Source organism: Nanorana parkeri, unplaced genomic scaffold, assembly GCF_000935625.1.
Source record: "Nanorana parkeri isolate BGI_ZX_2015 unplaced genomic scaffold, ASM93562v1 scaffold59, whole genome shotgun sequence".
NCBI lineage: Eukaryota > Metazoa > Chordata > Amphibia > Anura > Dicroglossidae > Nanorana > Nanorana parkeri.
This window is the reverse complement of record NW_017306327.1, coordinates 2,837,349-2,851,397: the sequence shown is the minus strand read 5'-3', so window position 1 is coordinate 2,851,397 and position 14,049 is coordinate 2,837,349. Positions and strand designations below refer to the sequence as shown.

The following is a 14,049-nucleotide window of genomic DNA, read 5'->3' as shown; positions in this document are numbered from 1 at the left end:
TCCAAGGTCATTGAATTTCAAAGTATACACGGCTCAATCTCCAAAGTCTGACAACATGACCCAACCAGTCACATCAGGTGCAGGCTCAAAACATATGTGCTGGCATAACGAAATCCTGAAATTCCACCGTAGAGCCGCACATTGGATAGTTCATAAAAAATAAATCAGATTTATTGACAGTTCATACCATCCAAGAACACAGAAAATTATCCCACACCGATCCTATAGCCTATAGAGACTATAACATCATGTGGGATGATTGTACTGTGTACTTGGATGGTATGAACTGTCAATAAATCTAATTTTTTTTTGTTATGAACTGTACGATTTGGCTCTACGTCGAAATTTTAAGTTTCCAAGATGTCATTCTTAGTTGCTTCCTTTGTTCAATGGGAACCATTGTGGTTGCTCTGCTTTTTTTGTAACCACAACTGCTATTTATGATACAACTAAAGGGAAAACATTTTTCTGCATTTGTAAAGAGTGACAGAAGGGTGAGGCATAGAAACCCTGTCAGGGTTTTATTGCCATTTGTGTCCACATTAGGGAAATGCACTGAATCTAGCTGTCCTGACCCCTAATATCAACATAAATGAGACCTGCCGGCCAGCTGCTTTCTGGGCAAACAGTTGAATGGGCGGTAAGAACATATCTTCCGATCACGATTACCCCTCTTGATTTACATGAACAGGAAAAAATATTCAACAAAATGTTACTGTCCACAGATCAGCTTCCCAATTTGGAGGGATTGTCAATTTGTGCATATGCAGTGGCGTAACAATCACCATAGCGACCCAGGTGGCCGCCATGGGGCCCGGCCAGGACATTCCTGATGCCCTGCGGGCCGCCTGGGTCGCTATGGCATCTCACGCTGCTGGCTGTCACTGGCGGCTGTGAAGAGAAATGTGCCGCTGTCCAGATCACTGACAGTGATCTGTGCAGCGGCGCGTTCCTCTCCACAGCCGCTGCTGAGTCAGTGAGAGCCAGCAGCGGCAGTGGAGCAGGCTGGACCCAGCAGTGGAGGAGGTGGGGCCCAGGATTAGCATCAGTGGAGGCGGAGCCCAGGATTGGCATCAGCGGAGGCGGGGCCCGGCGATGGGCGGAGGAGGCGTGGCTCATTACCGACGGTGGAGGAAGAGGAGGCGGACAGGTAAAGGGTGTGACCAGCCCACCTGAGGGTGACCCTGCAGAGCCCACCTTAGAGAGTCTATGGTGGGCTCTGCAGGGTCACCCTCAGGTGGGCTGTGTGGGATCTCAATTGGGCTCTGCAAGGGGTGTACCTAGCGCTGAAAAATTTTGTATGGGGCCCTGTGATTTCTGGTTACGCCCCTGTGCATGTGTATATCTGACTGCGCTTGCAGGTCTATGGGTGTCCTAAAAGCTTGTGCATATCCTAGAGTCACTGCAGTTTAAATACTTCCACTGTAGAAATCATGCTTGCACTGATAAAAGTATACACATTCAGAGCAGCAATATACAAGATGGATAAATGATTTTGTACTCCGTTCTACCCATGCCAGAAGCTGTGAGGAACAAATTTCTGATGCTAATTTAATTCTAAATAATTTTATGATCAGTGTCTATTGTAGTTTTTTTTTAAGCCTCAGGATAGCTTTTAAAATATATTCACAGAAGACAAGCTATTGTCTTTTTTTTTTATTGAACAATCATTGAAGCAGTATTAGAAAGCAACCATTACCTCAGAGTCAAAATCCGCCAGGATCCAAGGAAAGACAGGGTACTGCATGAGGTCATTGTATGATCGGCCTGCCAGAGTGTTTAAATGCATCAGATACTGGAAATTGCTGATTTCTCCCCTCTGTGCAAAGACAAGAGCAGAAGATTAACCAAACAGTAGGAAAAAAAAAAGAACATTCGGTTTGGATATTGTATGGAGATGATCTCTAAGGTGATGCTATGAGGTAAAATGGCACACAAATCACATAACAGGCAGGGTGACAGATCTGTGAGTCACACTGCGTGTACCTCAGCGCCAGTTTTAACTCAAAGCAAAAAAACAGCATGGCACTGCTTCTATTGAAGTATGCTTGCAACAAACAGAATCAGAAACAAAAAACCATACAGAACCAGACAGGCTAGATGATCAGTCTTTAGTGTTGGTCCAGTAAAGTAATACCTACACACGTTAAAAGTAAACCTACACAAGTTCTGTACATCTATAAGCTATGTTTTGCAATGCTTAGCTTGGAACACAGTGTCTGGACACTGGTATGGAATAATTTTATGTAGGGATGCACCGTTACCGGTTTTTCTGTATCGAGTACCGATATTTTTTATGGTAATCGCCGGTACCAAATACCAATATCGGAAGTCCCATTAAGGAAGCTGGGTGGCATGTAATGACTCGCCGCCTGGCTTTTAGAATAGCCGAGAAGCCATGCTCCCTTGTCACCAGGTGAGGAGGAAGCATGGAGCCAGCTTTCTGGCCAATCAGGGGGCGGGTAATGACTTGCCCTGGCTTCCTGATTGTCCAGCTTCCTGTCCAATCAGGAAGCCGGGCAGTTGTCATTACACTGCACCGGCTTCCTGACTGGCTGAGAAGCCGGCTCCATGCTCCCTCGTCACCAGGTGATGAGGGAGCATGGAGCCGGCTTTCTGGCCAATCAGGAAGCCGGGGGGGCGGGTAATGACTTGCTGCCAGGCTTCCTGATCACCCAAATACTCAGTATCGGCACTGATACCGATACTGGTGTCGGTACATCCCTACTTTTACGGATTCAATAAAATTGTGGAATTTATTAATCCATGATGTGCTGATCATCCTCTTACACTAGTGCAATGTCCAGCTTACTACTACAAAGAAGGCATTACTCCTCAGTTCAACATAGAATCTCCGACACACAAGTACATATAAGTGGAGGCTGAGAGGAGTCCATGTGCCAATACAGCAACTCAAAAAGGAAAAAGCTGCAAACTGCAGTCCACCAGTAACAACAGCTTTTTAATCCATAAGGCTAAAAACTGCCGGTACACCAAGACTTGCCATCCAGATGCCGCCCACTCTAACACATTTCACCCATTTTGGGCTTAGGCATAGAGAGACTGGCCACTGGCAGTTTTTAGCCTTATGGACTAAAAAGCTGTTGTTACTGGTGGACTGCAGTGTGCAGCTTCTTCCTTTGAGTTGCAATGTACAGCTTGGTTATATAGAAACTAAAAGGGATATACAGATACTGCATGAATTATATAGATAAACCCTATACTGTATATGACAGCTTTGGCCAAATAAAATGTAAAATGTAAAAAAAACTGTCTGAATACTGTCAGAATAGATTGTGTATGGCCATGTTAATGAAAAGCAGGCTCTATAGGGATACCCAATTTTTCTTATGGAGGGGTGTCCCAGTCTGTCTTTTTAGCTTTATCCAGCAATAACAAATGCTTGACAGGAACTGCTAACATTGAGAAATAAACTGTGTGTACGTTTTCAAAACCACAGCAGAGTCACATTGCTCTGATTCCAGCAATGACTGTCCCTGGCTTTTTCTAGTTTGGAACAAATCTGTAACCCATCAGGAGCTTGTACTGTTACAAGGCCAGCTCTGCAGAATCATGAATGTTAGGCTTTGCAGATTCCATTTCTATTTAGATATACAAGTATGAAAGGGGCAGAGATGAGGTCTGGTGGGCCAGAGTAACTCTTAGTACAGTTCAATCATCCACATTACTATTAGGAAACCAATTTGACCATTCTGTATACAAAGCATGCACTTTATTTACCTCCCATCTCTGTGTCACAGATTTTTCTCCCACTAAAGTGCTCAGAAGCCCAGAGCTAAAATGTACATGCAAGAGAAAAGCAAAAAAGAAGGATTAATGCGGAGACTACAAGTCTTTTACTCTAATATGATGATCGTTCCTGTCATACAGTTGAGGGAATTTATCAAAGTTGGAGCAGATAGAATCTGGAGCAGTTGTCCATAGTAACCAATCAGCTTCTCTCTTATTTTCAAAGGTGAATTGAACAAACAGAAAAGAGAAGCTGATTGGTTGCCATAGGCCATGCTCCAAGTTCTACCTGCTCCAGTTTTGATAAATTCCCCCGAGTATGTTTATCATTCCATTTACATTTAAATACTTTGCAAAACATCCAACATGTCTCAAGGGTATACAACAACAAAATAATTAGAATCATTTAAATTATCAGCAAGTTTAGTTTGTAGTGTAGAAAGTGACAGTTGCTGAAGACATTTTAATTAACTGTAAGACATGTGAGGTTTGATTGCACAAATACCAGCAGACAATTTTACAATGACAGCTTAATCCTTCACACAATGCAGTGTGTGGGGGTAACGAAGAACTTATGTTGTCAATATCAGCTCTTTTTTCCCCCCAAATGCCGAGTACTTTGGTGAAGATGGAGAGAATTTCTTTAGTAGCTCATTGTCAGGATGAAGTGGACTATCACAAAACTAATATGTACATTCCAGCTTCTGTGTCAGTGAACCTAAACCTTTAATTTACAAGCCACAAGCAACTTAGTAAGTTAGAAGTACAAAGATTAGCTCAATTGTAGGCAATTCGGCAGATGATTCCTAAAGCCCAAATTCAGCTAAAATATATGCCATCTACTGGATAGAGTAGATAGGAGTTAGAACCTCTCGATGGTTACTGCTGTCCATTTCCTAAAAGATACCTATTTACTCCCTGTTCTGTCTGATAGCCATCTAGGAAGTGTAGTAAATCCCTACAGTAGGGACTAGTCATGTGCAGGGTTTAACCTGAGTTTGCCCAAGTCCGCGCAAACTGTGACTGGCACATGCCCCCCTCAACCATCAAGTTGCGGCAGTAGCATTCCTTGCTCCACAGAAACACGTCACATAGGGGCAGGGAGTTCCCCTGCCGCAAATGATTGGGCCAGGAGGGGGATGTGTCAGTCACAGTTTTGCGCGGGCTTAGGTGAACCAGGCGAACTGGGTTCACATTGAACCCCCGCACATCACAAAAGGGCCACACAGTAATAAAAAGGAGTTGTGCATGAGGAACTCAGTCTGAATAAAGCAATATAGGATTTTTGTACTCCCTATAAAATCCCTTTTTTGGAGTCCATTGAGGAACACAGGGATTTTTGCTGCCAGTGTCCATTTCTCCTGTAGACAGAAGTATAGCCCGACAGCCTACAAATTTAAAGAAGTCCTGTGTCTCTCAGTGAACGATAAAGAAAATAACATGGCTAGCAATAGAAATAAAATGACAATGTTTCACACCCGTTTCCACTCTATCCAAAACGAAAAGTGTTTGGTGAATAATAAAAGCATTAATTTAGACCTGCCTTCCGGACATATGAATGATACTGTCCTTATGTATGCTCCACCCATTTTGTCCATCATATTATAGGGTACCAGAAATATGGAACAGTGAGAAGTGGAGGTGTCTAGAACAAGGTCACAAACAAAATTGCACAAAGCTGTAAAGAAAAAAAAGAAAAGAAAAAAAAGAAAAAAGAAAAAAAAAAGAAAAGAAAAAAAAATCAAGCCTTTTCAAGGAAAGTTCTTTAGCCAGGTTCCCTGAAAAAATCTGCATATACACTATCTTGCCAATAGTATTGGGGCACCCCTCCAAAATCACTGGATTCAGGTGTTCTGTGAAATTTTCTTGCTACTAAATATTCCACGGTCAACTGTCCGTGAACCAACTGTCTGCAGAGTCAACAGCTACAGACCTCCAAACTTTGTGTGGCCTTCAGATTGGCACAACAACAGTGCGTAGAGAGCTTCATGGGATGGGTTTCCATGGCCGAACAGCTGCATCCAAGCCTTACATCACCAAGTGCAATGCAAAGCGTCAGATGCAGTGGTGTAAAGCAACCCACTCCTGGACTCGAGAAGTAGGGACGTGTTCTCTGGAGTGACAAATCACGCTTCTCTGTCTGGCAATTTGATGAACGTGTCTGGGTTTGGCGGTTGCCAGGAGAATGGTACTTGCCTGACTGCATTGTGCCAAGTGTGAAGTTTGGTGGAGGGGGGATTATGGTGTGGGGTTGTTTTTCAGGGGTTGGGCTTGGCCCCTTAGTTCCAGTGAAGGGAACTCTTAAGGCATCAGCATATCAAGACATTTTGGAATTTTGGACAATTATATGATATTATATGCTCCCAACTTTGTGGGAACAGTTTGGGGATGGCCCGTTCCTGTTCCAACATGACTGCGCACCAGTGCACAAAGCAAGGTCCATAAAGACATGGATGAGCGAGTTTGGGGTGGAGGAACTTGACTGGCCTGCACAGAGTCCTGACCTTAACCCGAAAGATCACCTTTGGGATGAATTAGAACGGTGACCGCGAGCCAGGCCTTCTTGTCCAACATCAGTACCTGACCTCACAAATGCGCTTCTGGAAGAATGGTCAAACATTCCCATAGACACACTCCTAAACCTTGTGGACAGCCTTCCCAGAAGAGTTGAAGATGTTATAGCTGCAAAGGGTGGGCCAACTCAATACTGAACCCTACGGACTAAGACTGGGATGCCATTAAAGTTCATGTGCATATAAAGGCAGGCGTCCCAATACTTTTGGTAATATAGTGTATTTTGTGAAAGCCTAGCTGAAAAACGTTATAATTTCATGAAATATATCTACAAATACAATTTACAGAGTTATTTTTTTACCTTTGTTGAAGTACAATGAAAATGAATGGAGGCATTGTATCTCTATAAGTAAGGGAAACTGTTGGAAGTGATATTGCACATAAAATGTCAAAATATCAGTTCCAGCCTTTTACATAGAGGCCCGAAACATTAGAGAAACTATTCCAACCATTTAGACAGACGTGTGAATGTAGACAATTAAAAGTGGTTCAGAACACAATGTAACCTCTAGTGAAGCAACCCTTTTATTCCCCCTGACAGAATAATTATACATTTGTCAATGTAAATGTTGGTAACGAAAGACTTGATGATTATAGTGACAGCTTGATGAACATGTCTTCTTATCTATAGAGCTGATCCTCTATTTTAAGGGCTTTATAAATAGGATTTTGAATTTGCTGAAGCATTTCACTGTTCTTTTTTACTTTATTGTCTGAAGTAACAGCATTTATCCAACATTTGCAAAAAGAATCTACCAAACCAAGGACTGAATCTGTCACTTAATTCACTTAAAACCATATACACTGATCTGGAACTTGACTAAGCATTATTTAACACAAAATAGAAAGAAATGATGTCCTATTATGTAATATGAACTTTGCTCTGCTCTGTTCCCGTACGATCTTACTCGCTGTGCTTTCTCTCTGCTCCCTGTGTAACTTATCACATTTAAAGTGTATTTCCACTTTTGCAGCCAAATTGGGATAAAACCTACTTTATTTTTGTTTATATGTTCCCATTCACATAGCATAACTTTAAAAATATATTTTAAAGCTCTGCTAATAGTTTTAAATGCTTTATACTGTTTAAAATTTCTACCTAGCTTCTTTGCTACGTACTGTTGAGGGGGCTGTGCAAAGTTATGTTTACTCTAAATAACACTGTTTGTACTGTGCTGGCAGATTTCATTATCAGTTGTAAACTAGATCTAAACAATGTCTGTCGTAACAAGAGGTTAAGGATTTAGAGACATTGGGGGGGAATTTATCAAAACTGGAGCAAATAGAATCTGGAGCAGTTGTCCATGGCAACCAGCTTCTATCTTCAGTTTTTTCAGCAAAATGAAATAGAGAAGCTGATTTGTTGCCATGGGTAACTGCTCGAGATTTAGATAAATTCCCTTCATTGTGTGTTAATAAGCATGAAACAATTCCTACACTTTGCCTCAGTGCAGGAGTTTCCTGTAATCAAGACTGATTACTGCTCTCTCTCCTACTGCAGGGTAACTGATCTTGTACCCGCCTCCCTCCTGCTGGGGCCGGGTCTCCTATTTTTTTTCCTTCCATAAGCTTTATTATTTTCCAAATTATATAACATTTATACAAAAATAAGTTAATAAATAAGAAAAAAAAACACCACATAATTATACCATTAACATGCCATCAGAAAAAAATGATTAAATCCACTTATCTATTGGGCTCATATTATACTATGATTCTTGCTATTTAAACAAACATGTGATTCACCAGTCAGGTATCATTTATTCCTTCTTCAGATAAGAGCCATTCTTTCCAGAGTTCCGTGAATTTCCCTGCTTTTCCTCCATGCCAAAATAATAACGATTTCCTTTCCAACATTATATTAACCATTTTAATGCAGTGCTTATACCTAGGTGGACTTAGGTGAGATCCATTTCTGCACTCAGTTTTCTAGCCATAAACAACAACCTAGTGAGGGATAATTTCTGAGATCCTGTGCCTAAGTCCTCGGGCAGAATTCCCAGAACACAAATACTCGGGTCCATCTCCAGGTTAACTGAATATATTTTATCTATCATTTTAATTATATTCTCCCAATATCTAAATAATTTAGGACAGTGCCATAATAAGTGTATTAACGGGTCTTCTAAATGCCCACATCTTTTACAAGAGGGAACAGTGATGATATCCTGCTACTATGAAATGGTAACACCTGGGTTTGTAGAGGCATTTAGTTCACTCAGACATCACATTGCAGCAAGAAGGTCTGACTGATGCACAGTCTATCTGTAGTCATTATAGCTGTGCATGCATATGCATGGTTCTCCCCAAAGACAACTGATGTCAGCTTACAAAGAGAGATAAATAATTAATATGAAATGTTACACTCCAAGAAACATTGCTTGGACTAATTTCTATTTACTTAAAAGCAATTAAATCACACTAAAGTACCCAAATAATTCAGTAGTTACTAAGGCGTAACATTATAGGCAGGAATTTAATGCAATATCTGTGGAGGGTGACCCAGGCATGGAGCTTAAATATCAATGGGTAGAATCTCTCCCTACAAGAGAGCCAAAAGCTACAAAACGGCAGTGTCTGTATTAAATTCAAAAGAAGCCACACATCCTGATATGATGCTGAAAAGAAATATACATACCCTTGCTCTACACTTGTGTTTGGGCGCTGTCCGGAAACAGATTCTGAACTGTCTGTCAAGGATGGCACAACTGCCAAAAACCTGCACAACAAAATATAATATCCCAATTATTGGACATTTGCACATTTGATATACTTGATTTGTACACTTTTACATTTCCCCAGAACTGAACAATGCAAAACAATTACGAACATTATAAAGTGGAGCACCTCAATAAGCTTAAAAGCATGTTTCAGAGTCCTGAATATAAAAGTACATGAACCCGCAGTCAACATGCAATGACAGTCTACTGCAACCATCATACTGCAGCAGTGAAACTTCAAAGCAACAGTGGAATGGAGCTTTTTAATCAAACTATGGGGGATAGGGACCCTCTATGCAACTATTCAGAATGCCAGGAGGTTTCTATTTTTTTCCCTTTAAATACCTTGCAGTATTGAAGTCACATTAAATTCAGAAGTTAAATCTAAAAAATGCTTTTGAGTACCCTAATTAGTGATACACAGATGAGCTACATCCTTTTGGAGAGTGGCTACTTTTGTTCCCCATGATCCCTGTGTGTTGTAAAGTAGCCACCGCTCCAAGCTCACTCCTGTGATGTACTACAATATCAGTACAAATGAGATTGCAGTCCATCATGGGAGTGATCTTGGAGTGGTGATTGATGAGATGGTTTGAGGATCTACAGCTGACTGATCTACATCTACAGCCGACTGATCCAAAATAAGCTACATTTTTGTTAATAGGGTACTTGAATGCATTTCAAAGTTTTAACGCCTGAGTTTAGTGTCAGTTTAACTACAAGCTCAGAGTTTCATCAACAGGATGGTACATGGCATCAGTTTCTTGTTGCAGAAAAGAAAACTGTTAGAGCTTGTGTTAAAAAAGTAAATGAGTATACAAGCATCTTAAAATATCTGCATATTTGTGGCAGCAAACCAATGTACTATGCTAGCCATCAGTAGATTGATCAATAAAGTGATCTCTTTTTGTGGCTACCTGAAGAGATGAAGAGGAGTCTAGGAAAAAAAATTGTATATTAATATTTTGTATATAAATTTGTATTCTCATTTCAGCCAGTAGGTGGAGCTAAAGCGTTAGTTCACATGTTTAAGGCTATCCTTCTCTATTTTGTTTACAGAGGTCAGTAACCCAAGCTTACATGCAAGATAAAGGAATCCGAGTGATGATTGCCAACACAACTCTCCAGAATCTTTAGACTCTCTTTAAACAGACAGAGGCAATATAGAAGTATACAGCTCTCTTTAAAAAACCCATAATACTCTGCAAATCCTGTGTCATGAGTGCAGGCCATTCATTTTTGTAACAAATAATTTTTATACACAGTAAAAACGGCATACGCTTGTAAAATTGACCTAAAACCATTATAATTTCCATTAACTGAAATGCATTTAAAGCATCTTTACATCTGCTGAGCTGCAACAACCTGGACATACCAACCAGATCGATCACAGTGGCCAGGAGCGGTCTGCTAAGGTACTTAGGCAAAGTATAGCACTATAACGCTTGTCTATAATTTATTTCACCGATAAAGTGAGAAGTGTACTTTACATACTTACCTTTGGTAAACTTTGTTTCGAACACCTTTTTGAAAAGATAGCAAATAGTTGCGCCCATCTGCTGAGAACACTTCAACTGCAATCGGCTGCATGCGAGACAAAAAAGAGAGCCATTTAGCTTTAAACAAAATACGCAAGTAAAAATTAATAAAGTAAGCGCACAGAAAAATATTACTGATGAGGAAGTGGAGTGGATTTATATAGATTTATATCTATAGATCTATATCTACATATAGATAGATATAGATATATATATATATATATATATTTCTTAATCACATATGTATAAATGTGCAGCTGTCAGTAAAGCCTTACATGATACATATTTACACATGGGCAGCAGAGAAAGTCAGCTCATATGTCCATGCTGAGATTGTGCCTAGAGCTACTTCTTTCAGCTAACAACAAATAGTCATCAAGCGTGCCTTAATTATGTCCTCTATTTTTAACCTTAGCAGTTAGACAGGTTTTGTTTTTTTTGCATGCTGGCTGGTGAGTGTGCTGGGAAACTTTTTGCCGTTGTACTGTTTAAAGCCCTTCCATGTGCACCTTGCTTTAAAGGTGGTTATGAATTGATGAGTGCGTTTGCCATTTGTTTTACTTGACTGATTTGGTGCAGTGACACACTGGGCGTCTCAGCTGCCATTGTGATGTGCGGGGTCCCTTGTGTGTCCCTGTGCCTTTAAGGAGGTTGGGCTTCCTCCTGACAAACCTGCACCCAATTTTATGTTTTGCTACATGTGCTCCAAGATGGAGACTCTCATAGGTTAGAGTTAGGACCGTACTACACAGAGCAGCCTTGACGAGGCATTGTGACTTCCACATTTTCTGCAGAAGACGTGAATCTAAACCTCTGTTTTTAACCTTAGCGGTTAGACAAGTTTTTTTTTTGCATGCTGGCTGGTGAGTGTGCTGGGAAACTTTTTGCTATTGTTAATTATGTGACACACTGATTATGCCAACACAAAAATGCTAATTTTATAATTACATCACTGATGTGATTTTTATATACACTGTGAAAAATGCAGTATTGGCTCGAAAAGACTTGGTGGGGCTGGCACAGTATGCATTCTATGGCTCTCAAAACAATAACACAGACATCACCCTTTCTCTATCCACAGCTCAGCAGACATCTAAAATGGTGTATAGAGAGCTGTAGGGTGGATGTAGGAACACAAAGCTAATCCCTAACAAGCTAGGCAATTATAGGCAGCATTTGTGCAAAAAATAGGACATATGCAAATTTCTACCAAATCCTCTCACTGATTTAGTTCAGCAGCATTGGTTAAAAATACAGGTATCCTTTAAAAGGACAAATAAAGCTACAATACAAACTTCCATATGGAATGATATTATTTTAGAATATAGACGGTCAGAAAATGTAAAACCATAGCATGCACTCCTACACGGAACCCATTTATAAAGTGTGAAATAGCTCTTAATCCTTTACATGAACCTTAGCTATATTTAGCATTTTATTTCTATAATAGCTTCAGAGAATTCCATTAGGAATGATCAGATGCTGACAAGAACACTTTTTTACATGCATATCTCCCACTAAGTGCTTGCCTAGTAAGCTCTTAGTAGATGGTCTCTATTTTCTCTCGTCTCTTATTTTTCACTTGAATTGAAATGAATAGAAAATTATCTGATGTGATTGTTCTCACTACCCATGTACTCAATTTATAGGAGACAACTTTGTGTTTTAGCTTTTTTTTTTTTTTATTTCAAAAAGCACAGGATGGGGAAAGTCCTTGAAGTATATTTTACTCATGATGATCTACCTGTAGAAGGTATCTTCTTTTGTGAACTTCTTTTATATCTTCATAGGCAAAGATGCTGCAAGTTCTTCTCAGCTGATTGGGTCCTTGCCTTGCTCCACGAGGAATAATTGGCTCATGCATACTAAAGAAAGAAAGAAAGAAAGGTCTTTTAAATCTTAACAAACAACAAGCACATAGGGCCAGTGTCGACAGGCTTTTGTCTGCGTATCTCGCTATATAAGCCTATGGCAATACAAAAGTAGATTAAAGCAGGTCAAATGCACCTGCCATTATTTCTAAATAGACTCAGACGCATTTCAACCGGACAACAAGCATGCTGCATTTTGCCATCAAAACCTGCTGACCCATAAACATTACTGCAACATAAGAGTCAGTGAAAGCATACAGTATTGTTCTAATATTCTTCTACCACAAACCACCCCAAAAAAGATTAAAGCTTTCTTTTAAAATAACAAACAATGAAAATGCTTTTAAAACTGCAGTAAAAAAACCTGTTGCTTTATCTGGAAGAATGTTTTCCTATGTCTAGCCAGTCACATTTCCAATACAGAGGCATATTTGTCTGTGCTTGCCTGCTATGTGTTGACTGGTGAAGGGACATGGTGTGAACAAAGTCCTTAACAGCCTCCATTTCCAGCCATCTCCAGGTCTGGATGCTTTTCTGCAAACGAGGCAATGTGCGTTTTTAATACATTCCAGTGCGTTTTAGTCTCAATTGGCTCTTAGGAGCATTCCAGTGTGTTTGCATGTCTTTACATGCATTTTGTGTGTTCCAGACCAAAAAAAAAAAAAAGTAACATGCTGGACTTCCTTTTTTTCTTTTCTTAAAGCTCTGCAACTGAAAGCAGTGGTGTGAACTACACTCAGAAAAACAATTGGAATCTATGGGGATGCATTTTTGGACCAGACAAAAAAAAGTTCTGGTCTGGATTGGATCTGGAGATGGTGTGAACAAGCACTCAAAGACAGGAGCTATGCTCTTTTGGATCGCTGCTTTTGGACAATTCTTTTTAAAGAAAAGAGGCCTGGGTGCAGATGTGGAATGTTTCTATATAAAAGTGCCTGCGAAAACAGTGCCCAATTAGTTATATAACAAGGGACCTTTAGCTGGTTTAATGCCCCATCATTGTACAAACAAAAATTTAGACTGGGCACCTACTTGTTTTAATGCATGTGATTCCATTTGACATTAATAGAAATACACAATAATGAATGTCAACATACATGCACACATTGTCATACACTGGAATACATGCTGACTTGTGTTGACATGAAATGCAAAGTGTACTGCAACAAATGTGTCATGCAGTTCCATTATTGCAATAGAAAATACATGTGGCTTAAAATGGAGAGGTGTGAATGCAGCCTTAATGTTCCATCAACCAAAAACTAAGGCTAATCTGCTAAGAATTTAAATTACAATTCGGTTCTAAGAATGAGAATCACTTACTTCACTGGCAGGGTTTCAATGTCGCGAATCTCCCTGTTGGCTGTCAAAGTAAACCCATCGACCACATAGAAGTGTTCCTTTCCAAAGAGCAGTAGGCCTTCACCGGTGTCTAATCCTTGGACTCTCGCACAGCGATACATGTGTTGAATCTGAAAATTAGTCATTGAAAGTTACCTTTCATACATATTCCTATTGCTCTTGAAAAGCTTCTTGTAGTATGCTATTGCAAACTTCACATTCATTGAAAGACATATTGTTTCCTTAAAAACCAAC

General features: G+C 40.1%; 1 protein-coding gene across 1 annotated transcript in view; it reads right to left on the bottom strand.

Annotated features, from left to right (window-relative positions):
• The window catches only part of WDFY3 (WD repeat and FYVE domain containing 3), a 195,553-nt gene that overhangs the window by 18,960 nt on the left and 162,544 nt on the right, over nucleotides 1-14,049 (bottom strand). The window contains exons 45-50 of the mRNA XM_018576192.1: nucleotides 13,777-13,925; nucleotides 12,327-12,447; nucleotides 10,543-10,628; nucleotides 8,963-9,043; nucleotides 3,742-3,796; nucleotides 1,700-1,819 (exon numbers count right to left, since the gene is read on the bottom strand). Of these exons, the coding sequence (XP_018431694.1) occupies nucleotides 1,700-1,819; nucleotides 3,742-3,796; nucleotides 8,963-9,043; nucleotides 10,543-10,628; nucleotides 12,327-12,447; nucleotides 13,777-13,925 (612 nt within the window). The remainder of the gene's footprint in view (nucleotides 1-1,699; nucleotides 1,820-3,741; nucleotides 3,797-8,962; nucleotides 9,044-10,542; nucleotides 10,629-12,326; nucleotides 12,448-13,776; nucleotides 13,926-14,049) is intronic.